Source organism: Notamacropus eugenii, chromosome 3 (assembly GCF_028372415.1).
Source record: "Notamacropus eugenii isolate mMacEug1 chromosome 3, mMacEug1.pri_v2, whole genome shotgun sequence".
Lineage (NCBI taxonomy): Eukaryota > Metazoa > Chordata > Mammalia > Diprotodontia > Macropodidae > Notamacropus > Notamacropus eugenii.
Genome location: NC_092874.1, coordinates 211,869,104 through 211,892,090, shown reverse-complemented (window position 1 = coordinate 211,892,090; position 22,987 = coordinate 211,869,104). Strand labels below are relative to the sequence as shown.

At 36.0% G+C, this 22,987-nt stretch overlaps 1 protein-coding gene across 15 annotated transcripts in view; it reads left to right on the top strand.

Annotated features, from left to right (window-relative positions):
• Positions 1–22,987, top strand: part of TMEM117 (transmembrane protein 117) — a 234,518-nt gene that overhangs the window by 20,574 nt on the left and 190,957 nt on the right. The window contains exon 3 of one of the 15 annotated variants that reach the window (XM_072654279.1): positions 6,395–6,461. The exons of the other annotated variants lie outside the window; for them this stretch is intronic. Within the exon in view, the coding sequence (XP_072510380.1) occupies positions 6,395–6,461 (67 nt within the window). The remainder of the gene's footprint in view (positions 1–6,394; positions 6,462–22,987) is intronic. 15 annotated transcript variants of the gene reach the window in all.

The following is a 22,987-nucleotide window of genomic DNA, read 5'->3' as shown; positions in this document are numbered from 1 at the left end:
AATTGATGGGCATCCCCTCAATTTCCATTATTTTGCTACCATGAAAGGGACTGCTATGAATATTTTTGCACGTGTAGATTTTTTTCCTCTTTTTTATGATCTCTTTGGGATACAGACCTAGAAGTGACATTGCTGGATTCTTAGAGGATATGCACAGTTTGGTTGCCTTTTGGGGATAGTTCCAAATTGCTCCCTGGAATGGCAGGATCAGTTTACCACTACAGTAATGATGCACCAGTGTCCCAGTTTTCCCACATCTCCTTCAAGATTTATCATTTTCTGTTTTTGTCATCTTAGCTAATCTGATAAGTATGTGGTTGTACCTCAGAGTGGTTTTAATTTGCATTTCTCTCATCAGAAGTGATTCAGTGCACTTCTTCATATGCTTATAGATAGATTTGATTTCTTTATCTGAAAACTGCCTATTCATATCCTTTTACATTAATTGGGGAATGACTTATATTCTTATAAATTTGACTCAGTTCTCTATATATTTTAGAAATGAGGCCTTTATTAGAGACACTTGCTGTAAAGATTCTTTCCTAGCTTTCTTCTTTCCTTATAATCTTGCTTGTATTGGTTTTGTTTTGTACAAAAGCTTTTTAATATAATGAGAATTATCTATTTTACATTTTCTATGCTCTCTATCTCTTGCATGGTTATGAATTCTTCCCCTCCCTATAGATCTGAAAGGTAGACTATTCCTTGTTCTTCTAATTTCTTTATGGTATCACTCTTTATGTCTAAATCTTGCACACATTTGGACCCTTATATTGGTACACAGTGTGAGATGTTTGTCTATATCTGGTTTGTGTCCTACTGTTTTTCCAGTTTCCCCAGAAGTTTTTATCAAATACTGAGTTCTTATCCTAAAAGCTTGGGTCTTAGGGATTATCAAACACTAGGCTATTATGTCCATTGACTACTGTGTCTTGTGTACCTATTGATACACCCTATTATCCACTTCCATTTCTGTGGGAGCGTTCATCCCCTTCACAGTTAATGATGACTGTGTATTTCCCTCCATCCTATTCTTCCGTTTGTCCTCTCTCTCTTTTCACACATTCCCTTCCTCATGAGTGTTTTGCTTCTGTCTACTACCTCTGCTGATTTGCGCTCCCTTCTGTCAGTCACCCTTCTTCCCCACTTTACTTAATCTCCTCCCTTCCTACTTCCCTGCTGGATAAGATAGATTTCTATATTCAACTGATTGTATATGTTATTCCCTTTTTGAGCCAATACTGATGAGACTAAGGTTCAAATGATGCTCACTGCCTACCCTCCCACATTCCCCTCCACTGTAATAGATCTTTCATGCCCCTTCATATTTTCCCCATTCTATCTTTTCCTTCCTTCTGCACCCAATGTACTCCTCTTTCTCATCCCTTAATTTTTTTATGTCATTCCTACAAATTCACTTTATACCTGTACCCTTTGTCTATGTATATTCCTTCTAGCTGTTCTATTAGTCATACAATTTTTGAGAATTATAAGTATCATCTTTCCATGTAGGGATGTAAACAGTTTAGTGCAATTGAATCTCTTATGGTTTCTTTTCCCTTTTTACTTGTTTATACTTCTCCTGGGTCTTGATATTGGGGATCAAATTTGTGGGTTAATTCTTTTCTTTGCCTCATGATAGCTTGAAATCCTTCTAATTTTTGAATGACCATTCCCTTCCCCCCCCCACCCCCTTGATGTATTGTGCTTAATTTTGCCAGCTAAGTGATTCTTGGCTGTAGTCCTAGCCCCTCTGCCTTTCAGAATATCATGTCCCATGACCTATGATAGATAGGTGCTGTTATTATTTCCATTTTGCAGTTGAGAAAATCAAGGCAGACCATTTAAATGACTTGTTCAGGGTTAATAGTAAGTGTCTGAGATTATATTTGAACCCAGCTTTTCCTGACTTCAGGCTCAGAAATCTATCTACTATGCCATCTAGCTGCATTTTGAAACCTCAAAATCATGTCTAAAGCAGAACTCATTAATTTTCCACCTAAACCTTCACATCTTCCAAACTTTTATATTACTATTGAAGGGTACCACTATCTTTCCAGTCACCGAGACTTGCATTCACCGTGTCGTCTTTGACTTCTCAGTTTCACTCACTTTACATAAGCCAAGTCTTGTCCTTCTATGATAACACCTCTCAAGCACATCCTCTTTTTTCCCACATACACAGTCACCACTCTAGTGCAGGACCTCATTACTTCTTGCTTGGACTATTGTAGAAGCTTTCTGGTTTGTCTTTCTGCCTCAAGTCTTTCCCTGCTGCAGTCTGTTTTCTACTAAACTGCCAAAGTGATTTTCTGAAAGCCCAAGAAACTCCATCCCCTTTACTAGCCAATGGTACCCTATTATCTCCTGGATATTTTCTCTTTGGCTTTTTAAACTCTTTATAACATGGCCTTTTCCACTTTCCTGTGCTTCACATACTTTATGACCTGGTGACGCTGGCCTTCTTGCTGTTTCTTAGACACAATATACCATGTCTTGATTCCATTCCTCTTCACCAACTGTCCCCCATGCCTATAAGTGCTCTCTTTCTTCTCATTTCCTCTTGGTTTCCCTGACTTCTTTTTAAGACTTAGCTCAAATCCTACTTCCTAGAGGAGGTCTTTCCCAATTTGCTGAATTTCTAGTGCCTTATTCTCTGAATTACCTTCTTTTTACTCTTCAAATGTTTTTTTTTTTGTCTTATAAATTTAGCATTTTTTCAAATAATGAGAGTCTATCTTTCCCTCCTACCTCCCTCTCAACTCCCCCAAAACAGAAAAAGAGAGGAAAGCAATACCCTTGTAACAATTATGTGTATAATCAAAACAAATAGTAGCATTTACCATGTCTAAAAAATACATGTCTTAATCTGCACTGTTGCCTGTTTGTTAGAAGGTGGGTAGCATATTTCATCCTGTGTCCTCTGGAATTGTGTGGGGTCTTGATTAGAGTTCTTATTGATATGAGTTCTTGAACTTTTCAAAGTTGTTAGTCTTTGCAATACTGTTGTTATTATGTAGTTTTCCTAGTACTTTTTATGTCACTCTGCATCAGTTCATATATCTTTCCAAGTTTCTCTGAAACGGTCCCCTTTCTTCATTTCTTATAGCGCAATAGTATTCCATCAACATTTATATACAATAACTTTTTCAACTATTCCCCAAATGATGAGCATTAAAAGAAAGACTATGAATATTTTTGTATATATGTGTCCCATTCTTCTTTGATCTTTTTTTTCAATATAGAACTCATGGTGATATTTTGCTAGGTCAAAAAGTATGCATAGTTTAATAGTTTTTGGACATGGTTCCAAATTGCTTTCTACAATTGGGTGGACCCATTTATAGCTCTACCAGCAATGCATTAATGCACTTGTTTTCTCATAGTCTATCCAGAATTTTTGTTTTTTCAAATGAACTTTACCAATCTGATGGATGTGAAGTGGAACTTCAAAGTTCTTTTCATTTGAATTTCTTTAATTAATAATGATTTGGAGCATTTTTTTTCATGACTATTGATATCTTGGACTTGTTCTTCTGCAAACTGCCCATTCATTTTCTTTGACCATTTATAAATTGGAGAATGGCTTTTATTCTTACAAATTTGAATCTGTTCTCCAATTATCTTAGAAACAGGGAGGTCTGAAAGAGAACTCAAAATGAAAACTCCCAGAAATACAGGCCAAAAAAGAATAATTAAAAAAATTGTGCATCAGTCTGTATTCATATGCCATCACATCAGTTCTTTGGAGGTGGATAACATTTTTCATTGTAAATTCTTCAGAAATGTTTTGAATAACTGTATTGCTGAGAACAGCTGTCATTTACAGTTAATTATTGTACATTATTGCTGTTACTGTGTACAATGTTTTCCTGATTTTTACTAATTTTACTTTGTATTGGTTCTTGTAAGTCTTCCCAGGTTTTTCTAAAAGCATCTTGCTCATTACTCCTTATAGTGCAATAGTATTTTATCACAATCATATACCACAATTTGTTTAGCCATTCCATCATAGATGGGCATCCCCTCTATTTCTAATTCCATGCCACCACACAAAGAGCGGCTGTAAATATTTTTGTCCATATGGATCCTTTTCCTTTTGCTTTGGTCTCTTTGGGGTACAGAACTAGTAGTGGTATTGGTGCATCAATGGTATGCACAGTTTTATATCCCTTTGGATATAGTTCCAAATTGCTCCCCAAAATGGTGGGAGCAGTTCACATTTCCATCAGCAGCGCATTAGTGTCCCATTTTTTCCACATTCCCGCCAGCATTTTTTATTTTGCTTTTCTGTTACAGTAGACTATCTGATAGATGTAAGGTAAATGTTGTTTTAATTTGCATTTTTCAAATCAATAGTGATTTAACAAAATATTGATAATTTGGGAGAGGGCATTGTTTTCTATCCTGCAAGTTTATTGAAGTTGTTAATTGTTTCAATTCATTTTTAGAACATTCTATAGAGTTTTCTAAGTATTATATATTATATAATTATATCAGCTGCAAAACTGGTAATTTTATTTCTACATCCCCTCAATATTTTCTTGTCTGATTGTAATAGCTAGCATTTCTAGCATAAGATTGAATAATAAGGGGGCATCCATTTTTTTTTTTACACCTGATTTTGAAAGGTCTCATCTTTATCACCATTTCAGATAATGCTGGCTCTTGGTTTTAGATAGACACTACTTATCCTTAAGGAAATCTCCATTTATTCCTATGCTTTCTAATTTTTTTTAATAAAAATGGATGTTGTTTCTTGTCAACAGCTTTTTTCTTTGTTTATATAATTATGTGGTTTTTTTTTGTTCTTGCTATAAACGTGTTCTATTATACTTATAATTTTCCTAAAATTGAACCATTCTTCATTTCTGATATAAATCTAACCTGATTATAATGTATATTTTATGTTATGTTTCTCTACTCTCCTAGCTAATATTTTATTTACGTTTTTTGTTTGTATTTAAAATTTTTGCTTTAAGCATATACTTTAGCTTTCTTTTTGTGTTTTCACTGTCTAAGACCAGATTTGTCTCATAGGAGAAATGTGATAGGACCACTTTTTTCTCATTTTTTTCCCAAATACCTTTTGTAATTAGGAGTTAATGGTTCTTTAAATGTTAGATAGGATTCACTTTGTAAATTCATCCCGTCCCAGGGTACTTTTCTGGGGGAGCTCATTAATAGCTTGTTTAACTTTCCTCCCAGAGATTGGTTTGTTTATTGTTCAGTTAATCTGGATGTTTTATAATTTTGTAAATATTCTTCTATTTTATTAGGATTATCAGTTTTCTTTCTTTATTTGTTGGAAAATAGTTTCTAATAATTTTCTCTTCTTCATTGGTTGTGAATTTACCTTTTTTATTGTTGGAAATTTGATTTTCTTCTTATTTTTAAAAAAAACCTATATATCAATTTTTTTAAACTCCTGTTTTATTTATTGATTCATCGTGTGTGTGTGTGTGTATGTGTGTGTTCTTCAATTTTGTCTCTTCTTTGATTTTTGACACCTCTAGTTTGGTGTTTAAATGGAGGATTTAAATAGTTGATTTTCTGATAAAAAAATTCTTCCCAATTTGTTGCTCTTTTTTTTTCTCTTTTATATTTGAAAATATTTAGAGATAAAAATTTTCCCCTTTGGATTGTGTTGGCTGCATCTCAAAACTTTTGGTATGTAGTCTCATTGTTATTGTCTTTAATGAAATTATTTGCTTCTATGATTTGTTTTTTGACCTTTTCATTCCCACAGAATAATCTCCAGCGATCTATTATATTAAACTTTCATAAAATTCCTTTCAGGTATTTCATTTCTTTTTGGTTTGTTTGTTTGTTGTTATTTAGATTTATTGAGTTCTGCAAGGTGTGCATTGAGATTACCTTCTATTATTATTTTCTTTCAAATATTTTCCAATTACAGTTTTTCTTTTTTAAAATGGTTTTTATGATATTTTATTTTTCTAATATCACCATAATTATCCCAAATATCCCTTTCAAGAGATCTGTTCCATATGACAAATAGTATTTTTTTATAGAGGAAAAAAATGTTGGCATACCTAATCAAGACAGTGAAAATGTCCCAGACACGTGCAATGTATAGCACTTGACTTTCCACTTCCATGATGGGGTAGTTGGGAGACATGATTGCATCATAATCTGGTTTGGGCCACACTCAGGAGTTTTTGTGAATTTGAAATCTCTGGTTTATGGTACCTTTCAGCCAAATGTAGTTTTCCTGTTTATCTCTTGTAATTGCATCCATTTTTACTGTTGCATTGTCTTTGTTAGTGACAGCTACCCCTACTTTTTTTAGTTCAGCTGAAGCATAATAGATCCTTTTCCAACTCTTTGTTTTAACCATGTGCTACTTTTTGTTTTGTTTGTTTCTTATAAACAGCATATTTTGGCAAAGAACTAGAAATTGAGAGGATACCTGTCAGTTGCAGAATGCTAAGCAAGTTGTGGTATGTAATTATGATGGAGTACTGCTGTGCTGTAAAAAGTGATGAGCAGGTTGATTTTAGAAAAATATGGAAAGACTTGCATGAAATAATAAAGAGTCAAATGAGCAGAACCAAGAGAACATCATTTATAGAAATAATAATATTGTTCAAAGATTAAATGTGAATGACTAAGGTATCCTAAATATTCTAAATACTAAAATCAACTACAAAGGACCTAGGATGGAAGATTCTAGCCACCTCCAGAAAAAGAACTGGTAAATAGAAGTATGCATAGTATGGTTTTACACACATGTGTACATGTGTATGTATGCATATATATGTATACATATGTGAATATACATGTCTGTATCTCTATATATTTATGTCCAACGGTGACCTTCTTTAGAGTAGGGTAGAAAGGGAGGAGGGAGACAGTTTGGAATTTAAAATGTAACTAAATAAATAAATAAATTGAAGAAGTTAAATAAAAAAATGAACAACATATTTTTGGATTCTGTGAACTTTTTCAATTTTATATGTAGGTTTACCTGATTTACATTCACAATGATTTTTATTATTCCTGTATTTCCCACTTGTCTTGTATTTTTCCTTCTCTGTTTCACATCTTTATAAAGAAAAAGAGAGTGATGAGAGAGAATTAGCATGCTCAGTAGTGTTGCTTTGTTTTTCTGCTTCCATTTTGCTCCCCTTCTTCTCTTTCCATCACACAGAGACCAAAAACAGATTCTTATCCTTTCCTTTTCTTTTGAGTCTCTTCAAATTCCAGCATCCTTGGTTAGTTTTGCTTTAGACTAATCCTTCTCTTAATCTATTTTTTTCTCATTCTCTCCTCTCTGTTTTCTTGTTGAATGAAATGCGTGTGTGTGTGTGTGTGTATGTGTGTGTGTGTGTGTGTGTGTATTCCTTCCTTTGGCTAGTTCAAATGAGGGTGTGGTTCAAGTGTTGCTATTTCTCCCAACCCCTTCTTCCTTTTTTGTATATTTTTATTTACACACTTCAATTTGAAATTTGATGAAGGAAAGATTATTTTCCACTATGAAAAATCAAGTGAAGTGTCCTGGATAAAGTTACAATTATGCTGAAGGAAAGGGAACTAATTTAACAAACAGAGCTAATGGGGGGAGTATTAAAATAAAGATGTGGAAAAGCTATTCCACACATAATAGCATGTCAGAAGTTCTTAACCTGGGGTTTGTGAACTTGCTTTCAAAAATATTTTAATAACTCTATTTTAGTACAATTGGTTTCCTCTGTTATTCTCTGTATTTTTAGTTTTATGCATTTAAAATATTATTCTGAGAAGGGGTCCATAGGCCTCATCAGACTGCCAAAGGGATCCATGACACAAAAAAGTTTAAGAACTCCTGGTAAAAGCAAAGCCATAGGAGAAAGCAGGGCGAGAAGAGGGACAGCAAATTGTACATTTTGTCAGGAACATAGAGTACTTATGAAGTAGTGAGATAAACTTACTAGTAGAAATAATAGACATAATTATGCATGCCTATGTATGTAATCACAAGCCCCACTGTGTGATGAGTCCAATGTATTGTGAGGCCATCAATCCCTTCCCCTTCTCATCAGGTGGCATGGGGGTGTTGCTATGTGATTTGAAGAGAGGCAGAATAGATATCTGTAGTCTCTTCTCCCCCCACCCATCTCCAATGGAAATTTTAATTCTTGCCAAAAAGGGAAGCAGGTGGGTAGGGCTGGAGTATCTCCTCAGAGCGAGGGGCTTCCAGCCTAGAACTATACCTAGAATATAACTATATCCATGGGGTGTGATCTGGTTCAAACTAACTTCTAACTGTTTTACATTATTTGGAGGAAAGGAGAACCCCAAGCTTTATGTTCAAGGATTTATCTCTTTCCCATCAAATATCTGTTTCACAAGAAATACATCAGTCAATCAACATTTATTAACCTACTAAGTTCCAGAGACTGTCCTAAGCCCTGGGAATACAAAAGGAAGCAAAAGACAGTCCCTACAGTCAAAGAACTTACAGTTGAATGGCAGAGAGAACATGAAAGCAAACTTAAATAAAGCAAGCTATATAGAGCATATATGCCCCACTTGGAGTTTTCTTGGTGAAGATACTGGAGTGGTTTGACATTTTCTTCTCCAGCTTATTTTACAGATGAGGAAACTTAGGCAAAGAGGGTTAAGTGACTTGTTCAGGATCACCCAGCTAGGAAATGTCTGGGGCTAGATTTGAACTCAGGAAGATGAGCTTTCCTGATTCCAGACCCAGCACTCTATCTACTTCACCATTTAGCTGCCTGTACAAGATATATACAGAAGATAATAGAGAGAAGGCACTGGAACCAGGGAGTGGGGAGGGGTGTCAGGAAGGGTTCATAGAGAAGGAGAACCATTAGTTGGAATTGAAAGGAAGCCAGAGAGCTCAGTAATAGAGCAGAAGAGGGAGAGCTTTCCAGGAATGGGAGATAGCAAGAGAAAATATCTGGAGCCAAGAAATTCTCTTTTTTGAATCAAAGAATACGTGTTGGGAATAATGTGTAAGGAACACTGGAAAGGAGTGATTAGATTAAGAAGAGCTTTGAATGCCAAACAGAGCAGTTTGTATTTGATTCTTGAGGCAATAGGGAGCCACTGGATTTTGAGTGGGTGTGAAGTGAGATAGTGAGGTGGTGACGTGATTGGAATTTAACTTTAGGAAAATTCCTTTAATGGCTGAATGGAAGATGGACTGGAGTGAGAGAGATTTGAGACTCATCAGCAGGCTATTGCAGTAGTCCAGACATGAGGTGATTAGGACTTTCACTAGATTAGTGGCAGTGTCAGAGAAGACAAGGGAGCATATTGAGTGATGTTGCAAAGGTGGAATTGACAGGCCTTAGCATCACATTGGATATGGGTGGTGAGAATGTGAAGTTGAGGATGACTCTAGGTTATAAGCCTGAGTAATGTGGAAGACACAGTAATAGGGAAGGTAGGAAAGGGGAAGGTTTAGAGTAAAAAAATAATTAGTTCCATTTTGGGCATATTGAGTTTTAAGATGTCTACTCAAACATTCAGTTTGAGATGTCTGAGGGGCAGTTGGAGGTGCGAGTTTGGAGGTCAATAGAGGGTTTGGAGCAGGTGTAAGCATAAGCAAAGTGGAATTTTTGTTGTTTTTCTTTTCTTCTGGACTTCATGTTCAGCAGTATCAGACTTTATATTATAAGGTGAGAGCATACTTGAAGTGTAAAATGGACATTTTCTATTATTTTAAATTAAAATTTCCTGGTATAAATAAAACAAATGTATCAGAGAATAGAAGCAATGCAGAAAATTTGGGAAAAAAGCTTTTGTGGACAGTCTCTTAGATAAGATGTGATTGGGTTGGAATATTGCTGTGGTATAGAAATGATGAGCTGATTGATTTTGAAAAACATGGAAAGGCTTGGAGTTATGTAGTAAGATGCTATCCACCTTCAGAGAAAGAGATGACAAGTGGAAATATGCATAATGTGATCTTACATATATATGTGTAAGTATATATGTGTATAGATATCTCTCTGTGTATATGTGTATGTGTGTGTGTGTATCAGAAATTAATTGTGGCCTTCTTTAGGATAGAGGGAGGGGAAATTAAATAAAAAGTGCACAGAGAGAACAAAAGAAAACCTACTAGGAAGCAAAGAAAAGCTGGGTAGCTTTGAAAAAATGTGTAATATTTATTATATAGGTTTTCTTGAAATGGAAATTTGTTTTACATTGAATCTTCTCATGTTCTGCTGTGTTCATGGCAATGTCCTTTCTTTCCCCTTCTCTCATTTTGTATTTAAGTTTAAAATGAATAAAAAAAATTCAAAAAATTAAAAAGTCCTGAGTAAGATCTCGAGTCTGCAGCTGCTGCCCAAGGTTGTTTTTGAATTGGTCAAAGCTACTGGTTTCTGGCATCTGCAGGCATCTCCAAATTTGGCTAGATTTCACTTGTAAAGGATCACTGATATGTCCATCAGCTCTGAGGTTCAGAAGTCCTTCTGATTTGCTGGTTGTTGTACATCCCCTGTAAAGGCATATCTAACAGGTTAGAATAGTCATTACAAAGCTGATCTTCACATTCCCTCTTTTTAGTCAAAGAAGTCCCCTAGATTCCCTGAAGGCCAATAGGAGTAATACATAATTTTGAGAGGTCAGTGGTAGATATCCTAAAGAGGCAGGGGATAGAACAAAAAATTGAGGGGCACTAAGGTACCTATTTTACTGTTGAATGAAATGTATTTCTGTACCCAACTATGTAATGTATTCTTTCCTCTTTTGAGCGGTTCAGTTGAGAGTGAAGTTCAAGAGTTAGCCACTCCATCTACCCCATCCTCATTGTTTGTATAGACTTCTAGATGCAAATAACAATATTTTGTGTGAGATGATTTCCCATTCCTTCTTTTCCTCTATTTTCATTCCTCTTTTAATATCATTGAGATATAATAGAACCACTCCCAGGACCTCTGTATAATTAGATTCCTTCTGTGACCCCTAATGATAATAGACTTCAGAGGGGACACACATATCATCTCCTCATATTGAAATATAAGCAATTTATATTTGTTTAGTTTCTTCTGGTCATTCATGTTTACCTTTTTGGATTTCTTGAGTCCTGTGTTTGTATTTCAAAGTTTCTATTCAGCTCCGGATTTTTCATCAGGAATGTTATTGTTTTGCTGGGTACATTATTCTTGGTTGTAAACCTGTACCTTTTGTCTCCTGGAATATTGCATTATAAGCTCTTGATTCCTCTATGGTAGTAACTGCTAAATCATCTATTAACTTTGCTGTGATTACTTGTTACTTGAATTCTTTCTTTCTGACTGCTTGCAATGCTTTTTGCTTGACCTAGAAACTTTGGATTTTGGCTTTAATGTTCCTGGGAGTTTTCATTTGGGGATTTCTTTCAGGAAGTGACTAACTGGTAGAGACTTTCAATTTCCATTTTGCCCCCTGGTTTGAAGAATTTTGGGAAGTTCTCTTTTATGATTTATTGAAAAATTACATCTAGGCTTTTTATTTTTTTGGTCATGACTTTTAGGTAGTCTAATGATCTTTAAATTATCTCTCCTTGATCTCTTTTCCAGATCAATTGTTTTTGCTACATCTTAATTTTTTTTATTTTTTAGTCTTTTGATTTTCTCTTAATGTTTCCTGTCTCATGAAGTCATTAGCTTCTATTTGGTCCATTCTAATTTTCAGAGAGTTTTTTGCTTAAGCAAGATTTTGTACCTTTATGCCAAGCTGTTAACAACTTTTCTAAATATTTCTTCTATCAGGCAGCTAGATGGTTCAGTGAATAGAGTACTGGTTCTGGAATCAGAAAGACCTAAGTTCAAATGTGGCCTCAGAAACTTACTAGCTGTGTGGTTTAGGGCAAGTCATTTAACCTTTGCCTAGGAAGCAACTAGGTGACTCACTGGGTAAAGTGCTGGACCTGGAGTAACAAAGACCTGAGTTAAAAACTGGCCCAGCTAAGTCATATGATCTTGGGCAAACCTGATTATTGTCTGCCCAGTCTGAGCTCTGTACAAGTTCCTGGCTTGAGTCTGAGCAACAGGCTTTTGTGCTTGCTTACTGCTTTGTGCTTGTGCTTACTGCTGCATTCAGCTACTGTCAGCTAGCTGAAAAGCTCTGCTAATTTAGAGTGAAAGAACTGTAGTCTTCCTTTCATCTGGAATTCTTGCCCTGGTTATTCCTATGCAAGTTTGAGACTGGACTAGATGTTGGAACTGATAATCTGCTTTGCTCCTGGGGTTCATGCCACATAACTGCTGCTTGCTTATCACATTATTTTGTTTTCAGAAAGAAACCATTTTGATGTTGTTCAGTCATTTCAATCATGAATGACTTTTCATGACCCCATTTGAGTCTTCTCCATGGTGTTTTCTTGAGAAAGGTACTGGAGTAGTTGGCCATTTCCTTCTCGAGCTCATTTTACTGATGAAGAACTGAAGCAAACAGGGTTAAGTGACTTGCCCAGGGTCACACAGCTAATAAGTGTCTGAGGCCAGATTTGAACTCAGGAAGATGTGTTCCTGATATCAGGCCTAGCAGCCACCTTTCAGCACATATTACAGATTTTGTTCAGTCATTTAGTCATGTCTGACTCTTCATGACCCCCTAGACATAGCTATCCATGGTGTTTTCTTGAGAAAGATACTGAAGTGGTTTGCCATTTCCTTCTCCATTGGAACCTTTTGTCAGTCAATCAGAGGTTAAGTGACTTGCCTAGGGTCAGACAACTAGGAAGTATCAGAGCTGTATTTCAGGAACAGGAATTTGCCCTAGGATACTGATAACTGGGAGGAAGCACAATGCTTCCTTCCTGGGAAGGACACTTGCAGTAAATACCTGTAGCTGCTACCACTAGTAGTGCGTCTGGTCAGGGTGATACTCATGTCCTGGGCTCACCTTTTCTTTGGCACTCATGGGTAATGGTGGTATGAGGGCCAGATTTTCTGCATCCCAGTGTTAGAAAAAGTTGAATGTTTGGATATTCTTAGTAAATTCCTAGACTGCTATTAAGGAAGAAGCAAGGCTCAGGATTTTTCTTCTCATTGTAATGTTCCGTAAATTAATATAATACCAAATTAGCATCTCTTGAATGGTTTGATACTTGTATCTAAGTACTTGGAACTAAGCTTAGTATATCCATTGTAGTAACTGAATAGCAAGCATTGAAGAGAGATGTGTCTAATATTTCCAAAGATCAGAGAACGAAAACAAAATTCTATTCAACCAACTCATTTTCCCTGTTTCATTTTAACAAAAGGTTGTTTCTTACCCAGTATTGAATAACTATAGTGTTTGTTTTGTTTCTTACTGGCATTCAGTAAAATTGAATGCTAGAAAGATTTGCAGATTGCAGTACAACAATGCAGATTGCCTTGTCTCAGCTTGTCCTTTTGCATGTTTGTACTTTGCTAAGCATTTAGAATAGAAAAGCAGGCATTATGGTGTGGTGATATAAGAGTATGAATGACAAGAAAATGGAGAAAATAATTTGGAAAGTGAAAAACTATCATTTCAATATGATGAGGGCAAAATGTTTATTTTAAAAATTCTAATATATTAATTGGTAAATAGCATAAACTTGTCATAATTATGATGATGCAATTGTAGTAGTTCAAATTGATAATTGCTATGAGTAGTACTTATTTTATTAACATCAAACTGACAGTGTCCACAATTTTGGAGGAAAGGCAGATACGAAAGGCTAATATTTTTAACCAAGGACTATATTATTACATTATCTATGATCATTAAGGCTGGCCCCTTGGGAATTTAGAGTTAGGTCAAAAATTGTTTTAATGTCAACTCACCATCACCATCCTCATTATGATTTATTTTTTTTTAATTTAATCAATTTATTTGTTTTCAGTTTTCAACAATCACTTCCATAAGTCTTAAATTTGTTCCCCCTCCCTCCCTGAGATGGCATGGAATCTTATAAGAGTTCTACACATATATTATTATTATTATTTTTTTAAACTAATGAACCAATGGCACTTTTATTTCCCCCAAACAAATCTCCAACCACTCTCATCCCTAGGGAGAAGCAGGATAATTTGTCAATGTTAAAATATTTTCTTCAAATTTTGAATCTGGGTGCAAAATAAAACAAAGTGGTCCCCATCCACTTTATCAGAGATATCATGTGGATATTCACTGTTATTCAGATTTAGTCCAGAATGAAAGATTTATCTTGGAAAAAGAGAGTTCTGGATGGTAGAAAGTGGAGATAAGGATTTCTGGTTGATTGTCAGCACATGTGGAGGCAGAAGCCAGCCCCAACCCACCATGGAACAGATAGTTTAACAGTAGTATTGTGAAAATTAAGTCTTTCCACTACTTAAGGAAGCAAATCCACCCCACCCCAATGGTAGCTCTATTGCTCTTTGCTAATTATCTCAGTAGCACTCCCAGTTGACCTGTGAAATTGTGTATAACTTTATATCTTTACTGGCACTACCGAAGCCATTTACTTCACAAAGTATTACTCATACTCTTAAACACTCTTGAAAGTATTTTCTCTAGATGCAGTGCTTTGTCAACGGGAACTCAAGCCGCAGTATTTTAATTAGGGATGTGCCAAAGTACCCGAATTTAAGGGAGGTTGTTGGCAGATAGTTCTTTCTCCACTCCACTCTCTTTTTTTAAAAATTAATTTATTTAAGTTTTCAACATTCATTTCCACAAAATTTTGGGTTCCAAATTTTCTCTCCATTTCTCCCCTTCCCCCACCCCAAAACGCCAAGCATTTTAATTACCCCTATCACCAATCTGCCCTCCCTTCTAACATCCCTCCCTTACCTTATCCCCATCTTCTCTTTTGTCCTGTAGGGCAAGGTAACTTTCTATACCCCATTACCTGTATTTCTTCCTTCCTAGTTGCAAGAACAATACTCCATAGCTGTTCCTAAAACTTTGAGTTTCAACTTCTCTTCATCCCTCCCTCCCCACCCATTCTCTTTGGGAAGGCAAGCAATTCAATGTAGTCCGTATCTGCAAATGACTTCCATAATAGTCATATTGTGTAAGAGTAACTATATTTCCCTCCATCCTATCCTGTCCTCCATTTCTTCTATTCTGTCTTTTGATCCTGACCCTCCCCAAGAGGGTTGACTTCAAATTGCTCCCTCCTCCCACTGCCCTCCCTTCTATCATCCCCCCCACGCTGCTTCTCCCACTTTCCCCCACTTTCCTGTATTGTAAGATAAGTTTTCATACCAAAATGAGTGTGCATTTTATTCCTTCCTTTAGTTGAATGGGATGAGAGTAAGCTTCATGTTTTTTCTCTCACCTCCCCACTTTTTCCCTCCACTGAAAAGTCATTTACTTGCCTCTTTTATGAGAGATAATTTGCCCCATTCCATTTCTCCCTTTCTCCTCCCAATATATTTCTCTCTCACTGCTTAATTTCATTTTTTTAAGATATGATCCCATCCTATTCAATTTACCCTGTGCTCTCTGTCTCTCTCTCTATGCGTGTGTGTGTGTGTGTAATTCCACCAACTACCCAGATACTGAAAAAAGTTTCAAGAGTTACAAATATTGTTTTTCCATGTAGGAATGTAAATAGTTCAACTTTAGTAAATCCCTTATGATTTCTCTTTGCTGTTTACCTTTTCATGATTCTCTTGATTCTTGTGTTTGAAAGTCAGATTTTCTTTTCAGCTCTGGTCTTTTCATCAAGAATGTTTGAAAGTCCTCTATTTCATTGAAAGACCATTTTCCCCCCTGAGGTATTATACTCAGTTTTGCTGGGCAGGTGATTCTTGGTTTTAGTCTTAGTTCCTTTGACTTCTGGAATATCCTATTCCAAGCCCTTCTATCCCTTAATGTAGAAGCTGCTAGATCTTGTGTTATCCTGATTGTATTTCCACAATGCTTGAATTGTTTCTTTCTAGCTGCTTGCAATATTTTCTCCTTGACCTGGTAACTCTGGAATTTGGCTACAATGTTCCTAGGAGTTTCTCTTTTTAGATCTCTTTCAGGAGGTGATTGGTGGCTTCTTTCAGTATTTATTTTGCCCCCTGGTTCTAGAATATCATGGCAGTTTTCCTTGATAATTTCATGAAAGATGATGACTAAGCTCTTTTTTTGATCATGGCTTTCAGGTAGTCCCATAATTTTTAAATTGTCTCTCCTGGATCTATTTTCCAGGTCAATTGTTTTTCCAATGAAATATTTCATGTTATCTTCCATTTTTTCATTCTTTTGGTTTTGTTTTATGATTTCTTGATTTCTCATAAAGTCATTAGCCTCTATCTGTTCCATTCTAATTTTGAAAGAACTATTTTCTTCAGTGAGCTTTTGAAGTTCCTTTTCCATTTGGCTAATTCTGCTTTTGAAAGCATTCTTCTCCTCATTGGCTTTTTGAACCTCTTTTGCCAATTGAATTAGCCTATTTTTCAAGGTGTTATTTTCTTCAGCACTTTTTTGGGTCTCCTTTAGCAAGGTGTTGACCTGCTTTTCTTGCTTTTTTTGCATCTGTCTCATTTCTCTTCCCAGTGTTTCTTCCACCTCTCTAACTTGATTTTCAAAATCCTTTTTGAGCTCTTCCATGGCCTGAGACTGTTGAATATTTATTTTGGATGTTTGGGATACAGAAGCCTTGACTTTTATGTCTTTCCCTGATGGTAAGCATTGTTCTTCCTCACCTGAAAGGATGGGAGAAAATATCTGTTCCCCAAGAAAGTAACCTTCTATAGTCTTATTTTTTTTCCCTTTTTTTGGGTATTTTCCTAACCAGTTACTTGACTTTTGACTCCTTTGTCAAGAGTAGGGTATACTCTAGGAATCTGTAAGATCTAGTTCCTTCAAGGTGGCACAATCAAGCATGTACACTGGTCTGGTAGCAGAAAGAGATTTTTGTGCCCAGAATCTTAGCAGTTACCTCTCCATAGCCACCTGGTCTCCAGTTCCACCAAGTCAGTACTGAAGGCTGATTTTCAGATAAGCTGGATGGGCAGAGCCACCATTCAGTGTGAGATTAAAATCAGTTCCCTCAGGGCTTCTACACAGGGCTGAGGTAATATTCAGCTCCTCAATGCCCCCAGCAGTTTTTACGCTCCAACAATGGATGTGGGCTGCTGTAGGGGCTGCTGTGGGAACTGCTGCCGCCTGCCCAATATGGCCTCTGTGGCCGCTGCCTGAGACCAGAGCCATGGGAAGGCCCTTCTCCTTTCCAGGCCAGCTGAAAAAACCCCGTCACTGACCTTTAGAGCCTGTGAGTTGAGGAATCTGCAAACTGCTGCTACTGTGACTGGGGATTATGCCTCCAAGGGCTGTTCACAAGCCCACACTGTGCTGGAGTCAAGGCTGGGCTGTGCTCTGCTCTGCGTCTGATGCAAGAGATGTTTCCCATGGGCCTTTCAGGTCACCCTGGGCTGGAAATCTCCACTCTGTTGTTCTCCACTTCTGCTGCTCCATAATTTGTTGAGAGTCCCTCTCTGCAGGTATTTTATGGGCTGTGTGGGGAGAGCCTGCATATGTGTGTCTTTCTACTCTGCCATCTTGGCTCTGACCTGACACATACGTTATTATTAAACACATTTTCACATTAGTGATATTGCATAGAACAATTAAAACGAATGGGAGAAACCATGAGAAAAGCCCAAACAAAACATGACACAAGAGAAAACAGTCTGCTTCATTCTGCATTCCAATTCCATAGTTTTTCTCTGCATGTGGATGGCATTTTTCCTCAAGTCCCTTTGGAATGTTTTAGGTCCTTGCATTGCTGTGAAGGGCTTAGTCTACCAGAAACAGTCCTTGTACATTGTGGCTGTTACTATGCATAATATTCTCCTGGTTCTCATTTCACTCAGCATCAGTTCATATAAGTCTTTCCAGGTTTTTTTGAAGTCTGACTGTTCATCATTTCTTATAGCACAATAGTATTCCATTACATTCATATACCACAACTTGCTCATCCATTCCCCAGTTGATGGACATTCCCTCGATTTCCAGTTCTTGGACACCACAAAAAAAGATGTTATAAATATTTTTGTACATGTGGGACTTTTTCTCATTTTTATGATCTCTTTGGGATACAACCTTGGAAGAGATTTTGATGGGTCAGAGGGTATGTACATTTTCGTAACCCTTTGGGAATAGTTCCAAATTGCTCTCCAGAATGGTTAGATCAGCTCATAGCTCTGCCAACAATGTATTAGTCTTCCAACTCTCCCACATCTTCTTTAACATTTATCATCTTCCTGTTTTGTCATATTAACCCCTCTGATAGGTATGATATGGTACCTCAGAGTTGTTTCGATTTGCATCTCTCTAATCAACAGTGATTTAGAATATTTTTCATGACTATAGATAGCTTTTGTTTCTTCCTCTGAAAAAGACCTGTTCATATCCTTTGACCATTTATGAATTGGGAAATGACTTGTATTCTTATAAATTTGACTCAGTTCTCTGTATGTTTTAGAAATGAGGCCTTTGTCACTGATACTAGTTGTAAAAATTCTCTCCCAGTTTTATGCTTCCCTCCTAATCTTGGTTGCATTGGGTTTGTTTGTGCAAAAGCTTTTCAATTTAATGTAATCAAAATTATCTATTTTACACTTAATAATGTTCTCTATCTCTTGTTTGGTCATAAATTTCTCCTTTCTTCATAAATTTAACAAATACACTATCCCTTACTCCCCTACTTTGTTTATAGTATCAGCCTTTATACCTAGATCATGTACCCATTTGGACTTTATTCTTATGTGCAGTGTCAGCCATTGGTCTCTGTGCAGTCCCAGCAGTTTTTGTCAGACAGTGAATTCTTATCCCAGAAGCTGGGATCCTTGGGTTTATCAAACAGTAGACTGCTATATTCATTGACTACTGTGTCTTGAGTACCTAACATAATCCACTGATCTATCCCTCTATTTCTTAGGCAGTACAGAGGGGTTTTGATGATTCCTGCTTTGTAATACAATTTGAAATCTGGTATGGCTAGGTAACATTCCCTAGCCTTTCTTTTCATTAATTCCCTTGATATTCTGAACCTTTGGTTCTTCTAGATGAATTTTGATATATTTTTTCCATCTCTAGAAAATAATTTTCTGGTAGTTTGGTATGGCACTGAAGAAATAAATTAACTTACGCAGAATTTTCATTTTTACTGTATTAGCTCAGCTTACTCACGAGCAAATGATGCTTTTCCAATTACTTAAATCTAGCTATTTATGCGAAAAGTGTCTTGTAATTGTGTTCATATAGTTCCTGGATTTGTTTTGGCAGGTAGACTCCGAAATATTTTATAGTGTCTAACCTAGCTGTAAATGGGATTTCTCTTTCTATCTCTTGCTGTTGGGTTTTGTTACATATATAGAAATGCAGAAGATTTGTGTGGGTTTATTTTTAACCTGCAACTTTGCCAACATTGTTTATTATTTCAAGTAGTTTTTTACTTGACTCTCTAGGATTCTCTAAGTATGTCATCATATCATCTGCAAAGAGTGAAAATTTAGTTTCTTCTTTGCCTATTCTGATTGATTTCATTTATTTTTCTTCTCATATTGCTAAAGTTGACATTTCTAGTAACATATTGAATACCCGTAGTGACAATGGACATCTTTGTTTCACCCCTGATCTTACTGGAAATGCGTCTAGCTTGTTTCCATTACATATAATGCTTGCCAGTGGTTTTAGGTAGATACTACTTACTATTTTAAGGAAGGCTTTCCAGTGTTTTCACTGGGTGTTGTAGTTTATCAAAAGCTTTTTCTGAGTCTATTGAGATAATTATATGGTTTCTGTTAGTTTTGTTGTTGATACAATCAATAAAGCCAATAGTTTTCCTAATATTGAACCAACCCTGCATTTCTGGTATAAATCCTACCTGATCATAATTTGCTGTTCTCATGATAAGTTGCTGTAATCTTTTTACAAATATCTTGTTAAAATTTTTGCATCTATATTTATTAGAGAAATTGGTCTATAATTTTCTTTCTCTGTTTTGGCTTTTCCCAGTTTAGATAACAGAACCATATTTGCATCATAAAAAGAATTTGGTAGGGCTCCTTTGCCAGTTTTCCTGAATAGTCTATATAGTATTGGAATTAACTGTTCTTTAAATGTTTGATGGGATTCAACTGTAAATCCATCTGTCCATGGAGATTTTTTCCTAGGGATTTCATTGATGGCTTGTTTAATTTCTTTTTCTGAGATGAGGTTATTTAAGTATTTAACTTCCTCTTCTGTTAATCTTGGCAATTAATATTTTTTTTAAAGTATTCATCAATTTCCTGTAGATTGTCAAATTTGTGGGCATACAGTTGGGCAAAGTAATTTCTAATTATTGTTTTAATTTCCTCCTCATTGGAAGTGAGTTCACCCCTTTCATTTTTGATATTGGTAATTTGGTTTTCTTCTTTCTTTTGTTAATCAAATTTACCAATGGTTTATCAATTTTATTGTTTTTTTTTTCATAAAACCAACTCTTATTTTTATTTATTAGTTCAACAGTTTTCTTAATTTCAATTTTATTAATCTCTCCTTTGGTTTTCACTATTTCTAATTTGGTATTTACTTGAGAATTTCCAATTTGATGCTTTTCTAGCTTTTTTAGCTCCATGCCCAATTCATTTATCTCTTCTATCTTCTTCATATAGGCATTCAATGATATAAAACTTCCCCTGAGAATTGCTTTCACAGCATCCCATAAGTTTTGGTAGGTTGTGTCATTATTGTAATTCTCTTAAGTGAAGTTATTGGTTGTTTCTGTGATTTCTTTTTGACCCACCCATTCTTTAGGATTAGATTATTTAGTTTCCAATTAATTTTTGTTCTGTCTTTTCATGACCCTTTATTACACATGATTTTTATTGCATTATGATCTGAAAAGGATGCATTGAATATCTCTACCTTTCTGCACTGGATTGTGAGGTTTTTTTGCCCTAGTATGTGGTCAATTTTTGTCTATGTACCATGTACTTCTGAGAAAAAGTTATATTCCTTTCTGTCCCCATTGAATTTTCTCTAGAGATCTATCATACCTACGTTATCCAGAGTTCTATTCACCTCCTTAACTTCTTTCATGTTTATTTTGAGGTTAGATTTATCAAGTTGAGGGAGGGGGAAGTTGAGGTCCCCCACTAGTATCATTTTGCTGTCTTTATTCCTGTAACTCCCTTAACTTCTCCTCTAAGAATCTGGATGCTATACCACTTGGTCCATATATGTTTAGTAATGATATTGCTTCGTTGTCTATGGTGCCTTTTAGCAGGGTATAGTTTCCTTCCTTATCTCTTTTGATTAGATCTATTTCTGCTTTTGCTTTGTCTGAGATTAGGATTGCTATTCCTGCTTTTTTACATCAGCTGAAGCATAATATATTCTCTCCAACCTTTTTTCTTTACCCTGTGTGTATCCCCCATTTCAAATATGTTTCTTGTAAACAAACATATTGTTGGATTCTGGTTTTTAATCCGTTCTGCTCTCCACCTCCGTTTTGTGGGAGAATTCATCCCATTCACATTCACAGTTATGATTACTATCTGTGTCTTTTCTCTATCCTGTTTTCCCTAGTTTATGCTTTTATTTCTCCCTTCTCCCTTCCCCTTCACAGTAGAGTTTTATTTTTGACCAAAGACTCCCTCAGTGTTCTCTCCCTTCTATGAGCCCCTTCCCTTTTATTATCCTTTTCTCTTACTACTTCTTCTTCCCCTTTTAACTTCCCTTACCTTTTTTTCCCCTTCCCCCTCGTACTGTTTATAGGGCAAGTTCGATTTCCGTACTTAACTGAGTATGTTGTTCCCACCTTGCACCAAATCAGATGAGACTAAATCTCAAACAATGCTCATCTTCCTCCTTCTTTCCCTCTACTATAATATGTTTTTGTATCTCTTCCTGTGACGTAATTTATCTTTTTCTGCCTCCTCCTTTTTTCTTCTTCTGTTACAATCCCTTTGCACCCTTTAATCACTTTTTTTATCATCACATCAATTAATTTATACCCACTCTATCTATTTATATCCTTTTAAATATCATAGTAAATATACAATTCTCAAGATTAACAAGTATCATCTTCCCATATAGGAATGTGAACACTTTGCCCATATTGAATTACAAATTCCCCCTACCCCCTGTTTACGTGTTTATGCCTCTCTTGAGACTTGTTTTTGAAGATCCAATTTTCTATTGAGCTCCCCTCTTTTTATCAGGAAGGTTTGTAAATCCCTTATTTCACTGAATGTCTGAAAATTTGCCTGAAATATTATGCTCAATTTTGCTGGGTAAATGATCCTTGGTTGTAGTCCAAGCTCCTTTGCCTTACAGAATATCATATTCCAGTCCTTCCAGTCTTTTAATGTAGAAGCTGCAAAGTCCTGTGCAATCCTCACTGTAGTTCCTAGACATTTAAATTGTTTCTTTCTTGCTGCTTGCAGCATTTTCTCCTTCACTTGATAGTTCTGGAATACTTGAACCTCACTCATCTGAATTGTTTCAAGGAGGGAAGAATATACAGACATTCATTTTACACAATAGGGAAGTAGCAGGGAAAGGGGTTAAGAGAAAGGGAGGGGTCAGGAACAAAACAGACTCCTGAGGAGGGGATAGTATAAAAATAGAAAAGGATAAATATAAAAGAATAGGATAAAGCGAAATACAGTAATCATAACTGTGAATGTGAATGGGATGAACTCACCAATAGAAGAGAATAACAAAATGGATTGGAAACCAGAATCCAACAATATGTTGTTTACAAGAAATACACTTGAAATACACTTGAAACACAAAGATACACACAGTTAAAATAGTGAGCTAGAGCAGAATGTGCCAGGCTGGGACACAAAAAGAGACAAAAGACAGTTCCTGTCCTCAAGGAGCCTGCAAACAAATTGAGGAGACAATATGCAAACAAATATATAGAGAGAGTAGACTATTTATTGGATAACTAGGAAATAATTAACATAGGGAAGGCACTGGAATTAAGAGGAGTTGGAGAAGGCTTCCTGAGGTAGATGAGACTTTAGCTGGGGCTGGAGTTTATTGAGCAGGAAGTGACATGATTGGAAATGAACTT